General features: G+C 46.1%; 1 protein-coding gene across 1 annotated transcript in view; it reads right to left on the bottom strand.

Moving 5' to 3' along the window:
• Positions 1 to 653: 653 nt before the first annotated feature.
• The window catches only part of LOC144098036 (uncharacterized), a 34,698-nt gene continuing 18,395 nt past the window's right edge, over positions 654 to 16,956 (bottom strand). The window contains exon 3 of the mRNA XM_077630602.1: positions 654 to 1,175. Within this exon, the coding sequence (XP_077486728.1) occupies positions 654 to 1,175 (522 nt within the window). The remainder of the gene's footprint in view (positions 1,176 to 16,956) is intronic.

Here is a 16,956-nt window from a genome sequence, read left to right as displayed (position 1 = left end):
CTGATGTACTTCACGCATGCCTTGTGTTAGCATTTGTGTTTTCATTCGTTGTTGGTGCAACCGGCGACTGCGCAGTGCCGCCGAGAATAGCCTGCGTACATGACAACACAGTTTCTTCTCAGTGTCCTAGGAAGGACAAGCAGGGCAGAAAAAAACAGACTGCGCTGCATTTACATTTGAAACATTGCACTGGTACGACGCTAAAAACGCTTCCCACACTCGCTACCGGGAAACGGTGCCTCGCGTCCAGAGCACGGCGTCGCTCGTATGCTGCTAAGTGAGGCTAAAAAAATCTTGTGTATAGGTGGCAGTAGCCTCATGGCGTAGCACATGGTAAAGCTACTACAGGTATCGCTATAAAATTAATATTCTCAGCCGAAAAGTTGTTTATATAACTGCGGGTTACCTATAACTAAGTATTGCGGCCTCAGTGCATGTTCAATTGTCGGATGAAGACAAGTTTTCCGATTTCACTTTCTCATGTCTGGAAATTCTTTAATCCACATGAACTTCAAGTTATCGAATACATTTATCGAATTATTCATGACAACTTCAGCAACTTCAGTTTATTCCAAGTTAGCAAGACATGCTACAGGGTTGATATCTTTTTAATCAACACAATAAAGGATTATTCGCCATATTTGACCTCGCTGTTACCAGTTAGACGCCGTTGGCGCACTGGGTGGCACCAGTACGTCTGCTGACTCTTGTTTTCTGGTGGCAAGGTAGATTGCGAGCCCCAAACATATTCCCATTGCCACGATAACTGAGCTGAAGAGCGCTACAACATGAGTGAAGTTAGATGCACTGCCCCCCATCTCCTCGGCCGGTCCTCCAGTGCTTGCGTCGCCGCTTCCAAGGCCTTCCGACTCCTTGTCTGGACGCGGTGACGCCGTGGTTGTAGGAGGAAGATTTCCCGATTCGTCAGCGGTAATCGTAGTTGGCGGCACAGGATGTGTCGATACTTCTCCCGTATACTCTGTGGTGGCTGTCGACTCGGCAGTGACTTTCGTTGTTGTAGAGTTGGTTGTTGTTAAATCTGTTCCTGTGGGAACCGTTGTTTCCGGATTTTCGGTAGTCGCCTCGACTGTCGTGTCGTCATCACTGTCACCCTGTGATGGCCCGCAGGGCTTGGTGCCTGGACATAAGAACTTCTGAACAGATATAGGCAACCCCTGCAGATAGAAGAAAGAAACCGGAAAGTTGTACACAAGTAGCAGTCTTTTTGGGAAATGGAGTAGCGCTCACATCTATTAGAAGCGGGCAGCTAGTTGAGCAAAAAAACCTCGCTAGACTTGATACCAGGAGACGAAAACATACGCAAGGAACAGTAACAGGTGAAGCGTGAAGGCAGATAGTGGGAGTGGGGCAGTGGTTCTCTTTATTACCTTCACCGGCGAATGTGCATGCGGAAATCATAATTTCTTTTTGACTAATTCGCGGGATCCCTCTCTCACGCGCTATTAGGGTGATCAAACACAATTCAGTTTATTGTTCTAACCAAGCTGTTCTAATCGATGCGTACGACGTGACGTCACTGGGGTTATGATTGAGTGCAGAGCATACCTCCCATCAGTGGAGGTGAGTATAAGCGGATTATGGCGTCAATAACGGCAGCTGCTATGACGTCGCGCTGCAACCTATGTATAATAATTGATGTATTCTAATGGATGGTGTTCCTAACAATGCTGCAAAATTTAATCAATTTATATAAAATTAGAGAATTATGTCTAACTGAGCAGTGCATAAACTATAATATGCCGGTGGCATGATAAGACGCCGAAAGTCGGGGTGGCTGTCAGTAATGTTGATGGACCGGTCGTGGGCAAAATGCAATTGCTCCTCGACGGAGAAATTGACAGCTTAAATGTTGTAACTTGCTCACCACACTTACGGTCACAGGAAAGGTGCGACGGTTTATTCCTAGATGATGTTAGATTTGCGCTCGCTGTGTGAGACTCGACGTTAAAAAACTGGCGGTAGTTTAGGTCTGACTAAACCTGGAGTGACGCGATAGCTACAGCTGGCCGGGTGGAACTTGCTCATTTGAATTGCAAAGTCAGTCTCTTGCTGGGTGTTTCTTCTTCATCTTCGTCGCAGTTGACACGGCGCATGCACACAGCTGTTGCAGCGCGGTTTCGCCGGCGCGCCGCGCCGCCAACAGCAGCTGCTGCGCACCACGTGGCTGGTCACATGAACAACGACGTTATCAGCCACGGCGCCGCGCCGCCGGCAGCTGCTTCGCACCACGTGACCAACCACGCTGAAGGCTCGAAATGCTACCATAATGCAGCTATCGCTACAAAAACTTCGAGGAAGCTTAAGCTTCATTTTTAATAGTAGAACGCAATCGCGTTATCGGTGCGCCGCCGCTATGTGCAGCCGCGCGGGAGGGGATTGGCGGGAGCTCCGCTCTTTCCGCACATGGATGGAGGGCAGATTGGCGCATTCCCTTTGAAAAGGGCGTTGGCAGTAGCCGCCACCGTGCTCACTTTTTATTTTATATATTTTTATTGACATTATCAATAAGTGTATACCTTCACCATTTTCTATATATACATTTTTAATCCTACACTTGAGATCTAATGTCGCCTTTCTGCTTTTGAGCCACCAGTCTTCCAGCGTAGATTCGTTCTTGCTATCCATCTTCCACCGCAGATTCGTTCACATGGCCATTGCTAGCTCTAAACCGTAGGGCCTCAGAAAGACTGACTGTGCCTGTATTGACATCGGATGGATACTGCCACATACGAGTATAAGATGTTCAATTTTTGTGCAGATTTTCCACACAGTGCAGATGTCTCATCTTGTTGGTTAAATTGATTTTTGTAGCTACGCATTAAAATGTACTATAATCTAGCTTCAAAGGGGGGGCCACTGCCACTTGAGCGATCACAGAATGATTCCTTTCTAATCTACCTTTTACAATTTCTATATAGTCGATATCTTACCTTCTCCATTTTTTACCTATTGTTTAAAGCTCGTTATTTTTCAATCACTACTGTGGTGTATACTTCGTGGTTAGTTCCCTAAACCTTTCCTGCCAGAATGAGTGAACGCTCCTTTTGTATAAGTATTTAAATTCCTCAGCTGCCCAGCTGTTCCCTTCCTCTTTTCCTCAGGCGTTCTTTATATAACATTTTACTCTGAGCTTCCCGTGCTTCGAAGGATGACCAGCCCATATCCTCATCTCTGGTTTTGCCGTGGGCACCTGGTAATTTTCCAACAGCTCTCTGATTTATTTCTAATCCCGACGGAACTTCTGCACTTAGGGACAAAACCGCTTACAGAAAGTAAGCCGTGGCACTATTATTCCTTTCCAAATACCTCTCAGTACTTCATACCGGTTTTACCCCAAATTGTCCTATGTTTCATTATCCCGCTATCGCTTTGCCCGTTTGCCCCAACAGAGTATTCGTGCTTTTAAATGTAGACGTCTTTCGTTTGCCCTTACACCGATATATTTATATTCAGCTATTCTGAGAATTTAATGGCCTTGTATTGTAATTACCTGATCAGTTATACGATTAAAAATCGTCAGACGCGACTGAAGCCTACAGCGTCTCCTTTGCCCCCACTGAATTGACCAGACTTTGCAAACATTCCTGGCTATCTCGGCGAATAGGATCGTAGCGTTCCCCGGCAGACCCTGCGATGCATTGAAACTTTCCGCTGGACAAACGCGGCCGAATACCAAAGTAGTATTGCATCACCACGCGGCAGCACACTCGGCGGCCGCGCGGCGGGTTTATACCCCTCTCTCTTACTTTCTCTCCGCGATTGGTGACGCCGGAATCACACCTTACAAATCTATACGTCACACATACACACGCATCAAACAGTTCAAGCACAGTGAACTATCTCAGAAATCGATTTAATCGGATTAAATCACCCAATCCCTAATTAGTATAGTCAAAATTACGTATGCACGCATCAGTACATGTTCTTAAGACACCACAGCAAGTCAAAGGCCACAGCACCGATTCACCAGGTCCACCTCTAACCCGCTTAAACGGAGGAGCGTTTGTGGCCTATGGACAGCGTGCTCGTCCGGCAGTTGAAAACTCGTGGGTTCGTACCCTACCTGATTAACCCCAAAATACTTTACACCGCAATTACTTTACTTTGCATATATAAACTTTATGAAGACGTTTGCGACCAGTCCGAGCAGGCTTTATGCATTTCACCGTGTCGGTTCCGCGCTTGGACGAAGCAAGCGTGATCGCATGGGAGTGTTTGAATTCGAGGTCATGTGATTGTGACGCCACGAACCGGTCGGCCAGTCCTAGGAATTCGGCCACGCCGCCAGTGAAGGCCGACAGTGTTTTTCTGGACACGAGGCCTTTAACGCTGGTGCTTTAAAAAGCCGACTGAAGTGCCAATAGAGACAACAATCCTTCGACTTCAATCGAGCGCTGCTCAAGCACTTGCATAATTAAGTGCAATGCTTATTACAGTGTTATAAGGACTGCTTTCCAGGAAGTGCGAGCACCGAGAGGCTCGAATTGCCAATCATCGCAATCTAACCCACCACGGAACATGTAACAAATACCGCCGCAGGAGGAGGACCAGATGCATTGCGTAGAATACATGCCGAGCAATCGGTCCCAGTGGCTAATGTCGTCAGTCTTGCAATTTGCGTCGCTAGACTGCAGCTAAGCAGACGCGAGGAGGGGGCTTGTCTGCCCCAAACAATCAATATTCTCTACTGGCAGTGACTCATGTACAGAGAATAATTAAGAAACAGGTCTGTCACAAGGACGCTTTACCAGTACCCTCAAGACCAAGTGATATTACATAGGAAAGTTGGTACCTGTATAACGCAATAAATGAAAAATATAAACACAGCGAGCGTAAAACGATGTATTTATAGGCTTGTAAATATAGGTTGTGACCGAACACATTTTTAAACCACTGGTGGCCTTCACTAGCGGCGATGAGTGTAATAAGGCGGTTTAGTGCCCGTCAGTGGACATGGGAGCGGCCCAGCAGTGACGATGCTTGACGTTTCATATCTTCGATTTGTTCAGGTCTTGATCGGCCTCGCATGCTGCCCTTTCTACGACCCGGAACCAACCTAGCAGCCACCCATTGTGTCCGTGTCAGTCAGCAACAGCACCCTAACGTACCACCAGGCCGCTGTAAATGGCTTCAGTGCTTTCTACAATGACACGTTCGTCCGGTACAAGAGGACAGCCACATCGTGGGGAGCATCACCAACTTCTGAGCGTAAATACCGGGGTCAACTGGTGGCACCTCAGTGGACATGGGAGCGGCCCAGCAGGAACTATGCTTGACGTTTCATATCTTCGATTTGTTCAGGTATGTAAACAGCTCTCGTCATACGCTAAACGCTCAAGCAGTTGTTCGTTATTGCTGTTCCCTCGCCCACACGTCCTTTGCGACAATTTCGATGAGTGCTTTGATGTACTGCGAATGCTTTTGTTGTGTTGTGGCCACGTCGAGAGCAACCCTGGTCCCAACAAGTCTAATAGCGATAATCCGGCTGCACGCACAGAAGCAGGTGAGTGGAAGAAAGAGATGCTTCAGCATTTACGCGAGTTGAAAGAGCAGACAGGTACTTTAGCTTAGGGGCAAGCTGAACTAATGAAGTCCGTTAAAGAAATTAGAACAGCACAGAAATCCCTTGAAGCGAAAATCACAGCTATGAATGACAGGATATGTTCAGTTGAAACCGGGTGTGATGATCTCGACGATATAAGCAGGATGTCTACGCTGCCAATCAGACAATTCAAAACATTGCTCAGGAAAACTTCGATATGCGTTCAAGCCTTGATGCACTTGAGAGAAGTCATCGCGACACCCTGTTGTTTTTCGGCATCACTGATAGCGACGAAACGTGGCACGAAAGTGAGGAGGTCATTGACCTAATAAAAGAACATATTGACGCCAATATTACTCATGATGCGGTTGAGCATGCGCATTGTCTCGGTGGTCGTTATGAAGAAGATCGATGCAGGCCCATGATTGTCTAATTCCGTACCTTTAAGTTCAAACAAATGGTGTTAACACAACGTTCAGAAGTGAAAAGCAGCGATGTGTCTCTTTAAGGGGATTTTTCGCTTTGTACTCGCTACGCTTGAAAGAAATTGGTTGAGTTTGCCAAGGCCTTACCGGGAACGCCTAAGTTCCAGTTTCGGTGTGACAAACTAGTTGTGAATGACACCACGTATACCTACGATAAGTGCGCTGATAGCATCCAAGTGATAGACAGCAAAAATCACCCTCGCACTGGAGACGTGCACGGCGACCCGACTAACCATACAAAATGTCAATCGGCTTCTCACATTCATGCGCGTACTAAGAGAAATCGTCTTCTAGAGAATGCAGGGCACAGGGACTTAGCAGTCAGCGAAGGGACGTGGCGTTCGTCAGGCATCTAAGGCAGTTTCGGTAATATTTTCCAATACAAGAAGCATAACAAATAAACGCGATCAACTGGACTCAGTTGTTTCGGCTACAGACGCCGAGATAATCATTTAACCGAAACTTGGCTGAATGAAAGAATCCATAGCAGTGAAATTTTCGACGTTGAAAGGAAGTTCGATATCTACCGTCGTGATAGAGAAAGCCGGCATGGTGGTGCAACACTAATTGCTGTATCAAGATCAATCCCTTCGTTTTCCATAGAAGTGGGTTCTAGCTTTGAAATCCGCATGGGTTGGTATCACTCTCAGAAATAGCAGAATAATACTACGCGTCTGTTATCGCCCTCCAAACACCAGAGCAACGTTCATCGATGAACTGCATGATGCCATCAGTATTACCGTGTCTCGCTATCCTGCCCTGCCTATATTCTTGTTAGGGGACTTTACTGATATTTCATGGGAAGGTCCGTATCCAATCATTCCTCCATTCTCGGCCTAACGTGAGAGTTTTCTAGACCTCTGCTCATGTTTTCAATCCAGTCAGCTTGTCACACAACCAACCAGGTGGACGTCGCAGTCCGCCAATGCGCTAGATCTAATACTCACGACTCACCCGGATTTGCCATCTTCTATCACACATCTTTCCGGCATTATAGTGACCATGGTTTGCTTCACTTCGATCGAAAAATTTCTTTTCCACGCTCACCAGTAAAACTGAGCGGATTCGTGGCTACAGTCGAGCTAAAGTTTGCGCTATTAATGACAACCTTTGTCGATACTGGGACACGTACGTAAAAGATTTTGATCTGCGTTCTGTACAGCAATACAGGGATTTGTTTGCTGCGCAGGTTACTAAGCTCTGCAACACATTCATTCTATTACGATGGATTAGGAGCAACGCTAGAGCACCGCGGTTTAGTAGAACACTCGCCCGCATTTATATCAAGAAAAAGAGGCTGTTCCGTCTAGCTAAAGCTCGTAACACGCATCATCGATGGGATGCCTACTTATCCGTTTCAAAAGAGTACGCTGATGCAATCCTGGATGCGAAGGATCACTTCTTTAACAGCACGTTGCCAAACATGTGAATTAAGAATCCAAAGAAGTTCTGGTCCACTGTAATCATTAAAGATAACAGAGCAATTTGTCCTCACGATGATTCTGGAGAGCCAATTCCGCCTGATGTATCCCCTTGTGTTCTGAATATTGTATTCTCGAATGCTTTTCCGTCCGTGACTGCAAAATATGTTCCGGATGAATTTCCAGATTTCAAGTGTTCTCCGATGTTCCCAGTAATCATTGAGCCTGGTGGCATCGCAAAAGTAATTGATTCATTGAAAATTTCATCATCTTCAGGACCTGATAACATAAATTAAAAATTTTTGAAGCAAACAAATGTTGCTCATCTATTTTTTTGGCAAAAATATTTCAACAGTCTCTTGAATGCGGTTAACTACCCTTGAAATAGAAGACCGGGAAGATGGTTTCGTTGTACAAATCAGGTAACAGACACTCACCTCTAAAGTACAGACCCATGTCATTAACAAGAATTTCTTGCAAAATGTTGGAGCATGTGCTGTATTTGCATATATTCAACTTCTTGGAAGAGAACTCCTTTTTAACGCATGCGCAACATGGCTTCAGACGTTCAGTTTCTTGCGAAACGCAGTTGCTGGCCTTTACGCATCGTTTGCATGCTATCCTTGACAAACACTCCGATATCGTTATTATTTTCCTTGACTTCTTCAAAACTTTTGATAAGGTTAACCATAAGCTAGTAATGGTTAAGCTGTCTCTTTCGAATTTAGACCATCAACTCCTTTTTAGGATTGACTGCCTTCTTACTAACCGCTGTCAATACGTAAAACTTGACGGCTACGATTCAAACCAAACTAAAGTAACACCTGGTGTCCCTCAGGGTTCTGTTTTAGGTCCGTTGCTTTTCCTCATATTTGTTAATGACCTTCCTAATTATGTGACATCTTCTATGCATCTTTACGCTGACGACTGCGTTGTTGTTTGGGAAGTTTGCAACGAAGCTGATATAGAAATTTTACACTCGGGCATTGAGAGCATTGCAAATTGGTTTAGAATGTGGAAAATGGAGCTTAACACTAACAAATGCAAGTTAATGCGTGTATCACGTCGCTCCACTCATCCTCCAAAGTACCACCTGAATAACACTGAACTTATTCTTCCTTCCTTCTTTCACTCCCGCCTTTATCCCTTCCCTTACGGCGCGGTTCAGGTGTCCAACGTTATATATGAGACAGCTAGATACTGCGCCATTTCCTTCCCCAAAACCAATTATTATTATTATTATTATTATTATTATTATTATTATTATTATTATTATTATTATTATATCACAGTATCGGTACTAAGGTCTGCTCATAACCTCAACATTATCGTGGCAACCGCACATTGATTCAATAATTTGCAACGCTAACCGCATGCTCGGGTATCTACATCGAAATTTCAGCAAGGCCTCAGTTTCATTACAAATACTCCGTTATTAGACACCTGTACGATTCAAACTAGAATACGCCGCTTCCATAAGGGACCCTAAGCTAACTTTTGTCAGTCCCTTGAACATGTACAGAATGCGGTTCGTTTCATTTTATCTAACTATCATTGCACATCAAGCGTAACAAGTATAAAGAACAGTCTTTCCTTACCCTGTTTGTCTCTGCGTATAAATTTCTTTCGTTTATTCCTCTTTTTCAAAGTCTGCCATAATTCAACTTTAAGACAGCAGCTCATTCTAGAACCCGCTTATTGCTCGTCACGAGTTGACCACAAGCACAAGGTTGGATACATTCCTTGTAACACAGACATAATCTCTCACTCATCTTTATCACGTACATGCGGCGTCCGGAACCACCTACCGGCTGATATCGCATGCGTCAAGGATTATGGCCTTTCTAGAAAAGCTTTATCCGCTTTTATGTTTGTTGATGACGTGGCCTAAGTGTTGCAACAGCGTTTCATTTATATTGCTCAAACGAAGACAAGACGTTTTGAACTTGTTTGCAATCCTATTACGTCATAAAAATGATATGCTTAAGTAGTTGGCTTTGTATTTTCCTCTCTTGTTCCATGGCTGCGTTCCCTTATTTTTTCGTGCCCGTGAAAGATTCAATTTGAGCTGTACATCTTGTTATATACATTTTATCATTCTTAGGTGTTTGTTGCTATTAATATGTCGGGTATTCAATGATTTGTACTGTAATGTTTTTGCAGTCTGGTTATTTTTTTCAGTTTATTTGTTTCATTCTGATTTATAGAAACCGGAGCAAAGGCAAAAGGCCTGACAAAGGCCTCTGTTCCGTATGCAGTCAGCAGACAGGCATCAGAAACATACAATTGATTCCCTTTTTAAGGGATAAAACAAGCAACACTGAAAGGCCATAAATGCTATCAAGAAACGAGAGAAATAAATCAAATGACTTCAATGTTTTCTTGCAATATTACATTTTTTACACTGTTTTTTCCTAACGTCTTCTACATAAACCTTGCTACTCACCAACCAAGATTCCTCACAAATGTTCGCCCCACTCGCTTCTGCAATGCTTCGGCGGTTGAGGGTATCGTAAGTAAATAAATATGACGAATTGATGATGATGGATTTTTATGGCACACGGGCGTGTTGGCCAAGGAGTGCCATGGAACAAGGTATTTTCCAAGTATATCAGCTCTTAATAGCCGAGCACCAGGCCAGGGGAAAGCTTGTACCCATTGAATCACCGGTGAGTACCCGGCGGCACTGGGGATCGAACCCCGCACCTCCCGCATGCGAGGCGGATGCTCAACCACTCGGCCACCGCTGCGGTATATACTACGAATTGGTAGCAGTCATGGAAGTCCTATGTGGGTTACAGGGAAATATGGACACAAGGGGTGCATGCGTGCATTGCAGTAGCTGTTTGTGACTTTACTTTTCTATGTTACTTGCACCTGTCGCGTGCAGCACTTGACGAAGTCAATGCTGAGTTTGCAGACAAAAGTAGTGTCCCTTGACAAAGTTGATGGCAAAGTTGGAGGCCCTAAACATTTCCTCATAGAGGAACGCGGTAACCAATAATGCACAATGCTAGTGAACGGGCGCTCACAAAATCAAATGAACTCGGAATTGCATTTGAGAGACGCCATAGGTTGACGAAGAGGACGGCAGGTGAACAGGCAAGAGATTCGGGACTTTCATTGCAGAAAGAAAATAAGAGGGCGATGCTGGATTGCATTAAGAGATTTTATACCGATCGCTGCATTAGTTAGTTATTCTAGAACTGGCAAATTTGTTTGAAACTCTCGAAGCGAAAAGACTTCTTTATATAACTGAGCAGGAGCTGAAAGTTTATACTCCAACTGACACCATTCTACTTTGAGCTGTTTGACAGCACACATTTATAGAGGTTCCTAGGATGAGGAGACACCTCTAAGTAGCCGGCATTGGCCTCGAAGACGCCAACAGTTGGGAAGCATTGGACTTCCTAACATTGATTACGGAGTGGGATTTTATAGACTTCCTTTCAACCCTTTCATTAGGACTGTAGGTATTTCTCCCCATATGTGTGTCTGTGGCATCGAGCGAGAGGAGTTTTTCGAAGCTGAAACTAACCAAAAACTACTTGGGATTAAAAATGGGTCAGTTAAATTGAGGCTTTCAGATCTTGGTAATATTATCGATTGAAAGTGAACTGGCTAAAAGCTGCGATTTTTACCAAGTGATCAGCAGCTTTGCAGTTCTCAAGGCCAGAAAAGGAAAATTTTGACTTGAGTTTAATTTTTCCTGTGCACTGTTTGCGTGAATTCCGCTTTTAAAATAACCGTAATATTTTTATAAGTTCCGTGAAGAAAAGTGGCTTCTAGGTGTTCGGTGGGTTCTTGATCGTTTAACGTATGCATTGAGTGATATGTACTAGCCTGTTTAGTATGTGCGGCCGACTTAAATATTTCTTCCTTGTGACTTTTGCAAGTTTCCTGTTTTCTGTTATGTACATTGATTCATGGCTTGTTTTGTGACTTCAGTTCTTTCCTGTGTGTTCGAATTGCCCTTTGTCCTTGGGCTATAGATTTGTTTCACTTGTGATTCCTATGCGTATCCCTGCGCGCGTTACAATGTGCATGGTTTGACGATGTTTGTGTTCGGCATCCGTTTACTGTAAGTCATTCCTACGGCTATGAGTGCAGTCGTTTTGTGCATGTTAAAAACTTCCATTATTTCTGAATCATGCCGGGTCATGACGACCAGGGCACGTGATGCGCACGGCGCTGCGCACGAACGGCACGAACCGATCGCTGCCTAAATAAACACTGACAGCAAATCCTGCGGCGTCTTTTCGCACTGCCGGATCTATCGGTGGCTGTCTCGCTTCGTTATCAGCCTGTCTGTGGCTGATACATGGTGTCAGAAGTGGAGTCAGGTCACGTCGGTAGACAGCAGGAAGCGGAACGCAAGGGGAACGCAGCTACGACGGTTCGCCCGTTCCAACAATCATTGAGCTGCTGAAACCACCGGATCATCCTCGTTTAACAGGAAATGTATGAAATAAGTGGGAGCTGTTCAAGCAAAAGTTCTATCTGTACTACTTATAAGTAACGGAGATAGCAAAAACCGCTGACCGAAGCTGTTGAAACTGCCAAGCTCCGACAGCGGCCGGGGAGGACGCACTGGAAGTCTTCAATAACTTTACGTTCGCTGAAGGCGAAAACAAGCAAGACTGTGGTAAAAACCTTTCAAGAGTGCTGCGCAGAACAGGAAAACGAAGTCTACGAAATATGCTTATTCAGAACAATGACGCAGGAAGAAGCTGAGCCGCTGCAGCACTTCATACGATACTTGCGAAAGCAAGCACGCAAGATACAACTTTGGTGCACTTTCCGAATCCATGATTCGCGACCAAATCGTGTTTGGTACCTGGAACAGTAAATGTAGGGAAAAATGGAAGAGGGAAAAGAATTTGACGCTTAAAAAGGCAGAAAAAATCTGCAAAGCTGCAGAGGTAGCGAGCAAACAAAACGAAGCGTGGCAGAATAGCGAAGCAAAAGTGGACGCTACCGAAAAACACTACCCACGACGCAGCCAATACCTGAGAAACTCGTTTTAGTGCTCTATGTGCAATAGAAGACAAGAGCCAAGGTAGTATCCCCCTTTAGCTAAACCTGCCGCGCTTGAGCAGGCCAAATCAGTTTCCAGTTTGCTGCCGAAAGCAGGTGGGCGAAGTGCAGCATGAAAACGAGGATTTTGAAATCTTGTACCTTACCATATGCGCAATCCAGGAAAGGGACTGGATTGTCAAGCTCAAGTTGCAGAGCAGGAGGTTGCGTTTAAAGTGAACGCCGGCTCCCAAGCAAATTTATTGCCACTGAGTGTGTACAGCAAAGTCCGTTCGGAGCCACGCCTGCGGCCAAGTAATTCCGTTTTACTCTCATACAGCGGAAATGTCATCAAGCATTGCGGAGTGACAACGCAAGTAATCACCATCAATGATCGTCGGTGCCTCGCGGACTCCTTCGTTGTGAAGCGGAGCCAGCCCGTACTAAGCCTACAACTGGACGAATCCCTTGCACTGCTGTCCCGTGCTGTTGATTCTGTGAGCACTGACAAGGTTGACCCGGCAGTGCAAGACTTTCGCGACCTCTTCGAAGGCACTGGCTGCTTGAAGCGGGAATATCGGATATTGCTTCGTGACGATGCAGTCCCGATGATCCACGCAGCGCGTCGCGTCGCCTTGGCGTTAAGAGAACCCCTGCGGAAAGAACTCCTACGCGTGGAAAAGGCTGCCATTATCTGCAAAGTAGACGAGCCCATTGACTGGGTAAGTCCCCTGGTTATTGTAAGAACAAAACACGGCAGCCTTAGGGTATGCATGAATCCAAGAAACGTGAACGCATGCTTGAAACGCGAGCGTTACTTGATGCCAGAACGCAAAGATGTCGAGGCGTAGCTATCGGGCGCAAAATTCTTCAGTCGCCTCGACGGGAACGCGGGGTTCTCCCAAATTCCACTCGACGAGGCAACATCAAAGATATGCATATTCGCCACGCCTTTTGGACGCTACCACTTCCTCACACTTCCATTCGGGATTGCGTCTGCACCCGAAGTCTTCCAGAAAACGCTCAACGAGACTTTTGACCCTTTACCCGCAGTAAGGATGTATATAGGTGACGTTCTTGTATAGAGATAACCTAAGCAGGAGCATGGTGAACGCCTGAAAGCCGCTCTGTGCGCAGCACAACGAGCAGGGCCCTACATTCAACCTGGTTAAGTGCAAGTTCGGAGTGCAGGAAATCGTTTTTTAAGGTGATGTGATCAGCCAAGCAGGAATTCGCCCAAACCAAACTTTAGTAGACTGTGTAAGCAAAATGCCGCACCAACCGATAACCTAGCTGTTTAGCACATGCGCGGAGAGGTAAATTGCTTTGCCAAATATCTGCCCACGCTGGCTGATGAAACAAAGCTTCTTTGAAGCTTGATACGAAAGGAGGCTGTGCTCGATTAAAAAGAAAAACACGCACGAGAATTGGATGCAACCTGAGAAGCACTTCGCGCTGCCCTGTTGCTCGCTATTCTCGACCCCATGAAAGAAACAAAGATAACATCGGACGCTTCTAAAGATGGCATAGGAGCTGCACTGCTTCAGCGACATATCAGTGGCTGGCGTCCGGTCGCCTTCACGTCACGATCAATGAATTAAGTTGAAAAACTCTATTCGCAGATCGAGAAAGAGGCGAAGGGAATTGCATACTGCTGCGAGAAGTTTTATCACTTTGTCTACGGTAGGAAAATTACAATCAACACCACAAAACATTGATAGTCATTGCATCTAAAGACATTGGAAGCATGCCCCCAAGATTGCAATGGTTTTTTTCTTCGCGTGTTAGTATATGACTATGCTCTGCAGTTTGTGCCAGGCAAAGAGTTGGTGCTGGCTGACATGCTGCCAAGGACCTCACCTGCCGAGAGGGAAGAGATCACTGGTTTCAGCGACATTGAAGTTCACGCCGGCTCTGCCCTGTAATCCTTGGTAAACGAAGGAATGATGCAACTATTGGCAAAAGAGACCTATAATTAGCCGGAGCTGCATGTGGTGACAGAAAGCCTATCCTCAAACTAAGATATAGAAGAAGAGCTGAAAGCATTGGCCTCGGAACTTTCAGTGATTGACGGAATTCTGCTGAAAGGCAGCAAAGTAGTTATCCCAAGGAAGCTGCGGCCAGAAATGCTCCGACGGATTCACGAGGGCCACCTGGGCCTGAATAAGTACAAAGCTAGGGCCAGGTGTTTTGTCGTCTGGCCCGGTTTAAGCGTCGACATTGAAGACATCGTGCGAAAATGTGCGGCCTGTAAAACCTATGCATACCAACAGCCACGAGAACCTCTCTTGCTGCGACCCCCGCCTGATCACCCCTGGTACCGAGTCGGCGTTGATTTGTTATATTGTGCTGGGTCTGCGTATCTTGCTGTTTTTGACGCTTACTCAAATTTTGCCGAAGTCGAAAAACTAGCCGACACGTCTGCAACTGCAGTCATCGACAAGTTTGGAGCCATCTTCGCAAGGTACGGAATCCCGGTGCAAGTATGCAATGAGAACTGTCTTCAGTTTTCAAGCCACCAATTCACTGTCTTCACCAGACGGTACGATTTCAAACACGTAACTTCCAGCCCAGACTTTCCACGTTCCAACGGGCTAGCGGAAAAGGGCGTTCAGGTTATAAAACGGCTTCTTAAGAAGACTGCGAACGCACAGGATTTTTGGCTAGGTTTACTCGCGTACCGCTCTGCTCCCTTGCAGGATGGTCGATCACCGGCGGAACTCCTACAGGGCAGGAACCTGCGCACGCGGCTCTCCGATTTCACCCAGCATCCCAAGTCACCTGTAAAGAAGCACCAGCCACAGTCGACAGGACGGCCGCTGCACCCACTAGAACCCGGACAAGTGGTTCGTGCAAAAGGCCGGGCCTGGTCGCAAATGGCGAAGGTACTGAAAAACGTAGCGCCTAGGTCCTACAACATTAGAACAGGAGAGGGTCGAACGCTGCGGCGTAATCACCAGCACGTACTAGCAAACGCGGAGGCGTTCGACCACTGCAGCTACAGCGACGTCAGTGACAGCGACATCGGAGACGCGGGTACAGATGAGACTGTGCATCGAACCTGTCCTTGTGAGACTACGCTGGCACCAAGAAGACCGCCGCGGACTCGAACAACCTCGGCGTCTAGCATACTTTCAGCAAACAATTTAGCAGCCAGTCTACCTATACTCTCGTTTGTTTCTATGTATTACGTGTCGCTTTATTTTTGGTGCCTTGTTAAAAAAAAAAAAGATGGGAAGATGTATCATGCCGAGTCATGCCGATCAGGGCACGTGACGCGCACTGCGTCGCGCACGCATTTATCATTGCCTATATAAGCGCTGACCTTAAATCCTGCGGCGTCTTTTCCCGCTCCCTGATCCACCGGTGGCTGCCTCGCCCCGTTATCAGCCTGTCTGTGGACGATAGAATTTCTTACGCTGAGTTGGTGGAACCAGCGAGAGAAACAGCAACCCAAATAGCAGTCAGGACACAGAAAGGCGCCTCTGCGCGTTCTCACGTCCCGCACTGCCACTCCGTTAGAGTCATTGTGGCATTTGCCACTTGACGTCTATTTAGCTATATTCGTGCGCATATGGCTAGAAGTCATTGTACACGCTTAAAGTTTATATATCGCATGACCCCTTTATTTTTATCGTCTCATTCTCGACATTCGCCTGTCCAAAACGTGTTGCTTTGTTTATTTCATCAAAACTTACAAGTGACTTTCGAAGAAAAAAAATAATAAACCGGCACGCGCTTGATTTTCTGCCTGTTTCGGAAATATGCGCTACTGATATGTTGTGCTGAATTATCAGTCGTAGTGCTCGTTCAATACGTCCAGGTGTTGAAAAACAAAGAAAAAAAATTCCGTCATCTGCACCAAGTCGTTGTATGCAGAATGAACTCGACTTCAAAGCCAACCATGAGGATAGAGGAAGTGGTGACAATTGGCCCTTGAAAGGCGGCGGGAGGGGTTGGGCATCGCGCAGCGCCTCCGCACTGGGTGCGGTTGGCCCTAGCACGCTACTAGGTGAACTCCCTATAATATCTACTCGTCATTTTTGACGACAAACCCACCCGGCGGCCCAACATTGACCATGTCGTTGTGAGAGGGGCTCGTGCCGTGGGCATGCTGCGTACATTGGGCAGTCATCGGTACGGTATGCGCAGAGATGCGTGATTAATAATTCACATAATATATGTCAGGCCCATTTTAGAATTTGGATGTTTTGTTTTCAGTCTCGGCTGCATACACACTTTGTCCTCTTGTCCTTTTGGAGAGGGAAGCGCTTCGAATGTGCCTTGGCCTCCCCTAATTTGTGGCTACCAACGTGCTGTACCTTGAAGCCCGCATTCCCCTTCTCTTATCTAGACTTCAGTTTCCAACTGTTCAGACTTACTGAGGATCTATGAATTACATTTCCACGTTTCGCAAACTATTTTCTGTTGCCAGCCATCCTCCTTTCTACAGCGAAGCTGTATACATCTG

The sequence above is a fragment of the Amblyomma americanum genome, chromosome 7 (assembly GCF_052857255.1).
Source record: "Amblyomma americanum isolate KBUSLIRL-KWMA chromosome 7, ASM5285725v1, whole genome shotgun sequence".
NCBI lineage: Eukaryota > Metazoa > Arthropoda > Arachnida > Ixodida > Ixodidae > Amblyomma > Amblyomma americanum.
The sequence above is the reverse complement of the archived record's forward strand: the minus strand, read 5'-3'. Positions and strand labels throughout refer to the sequence as shown.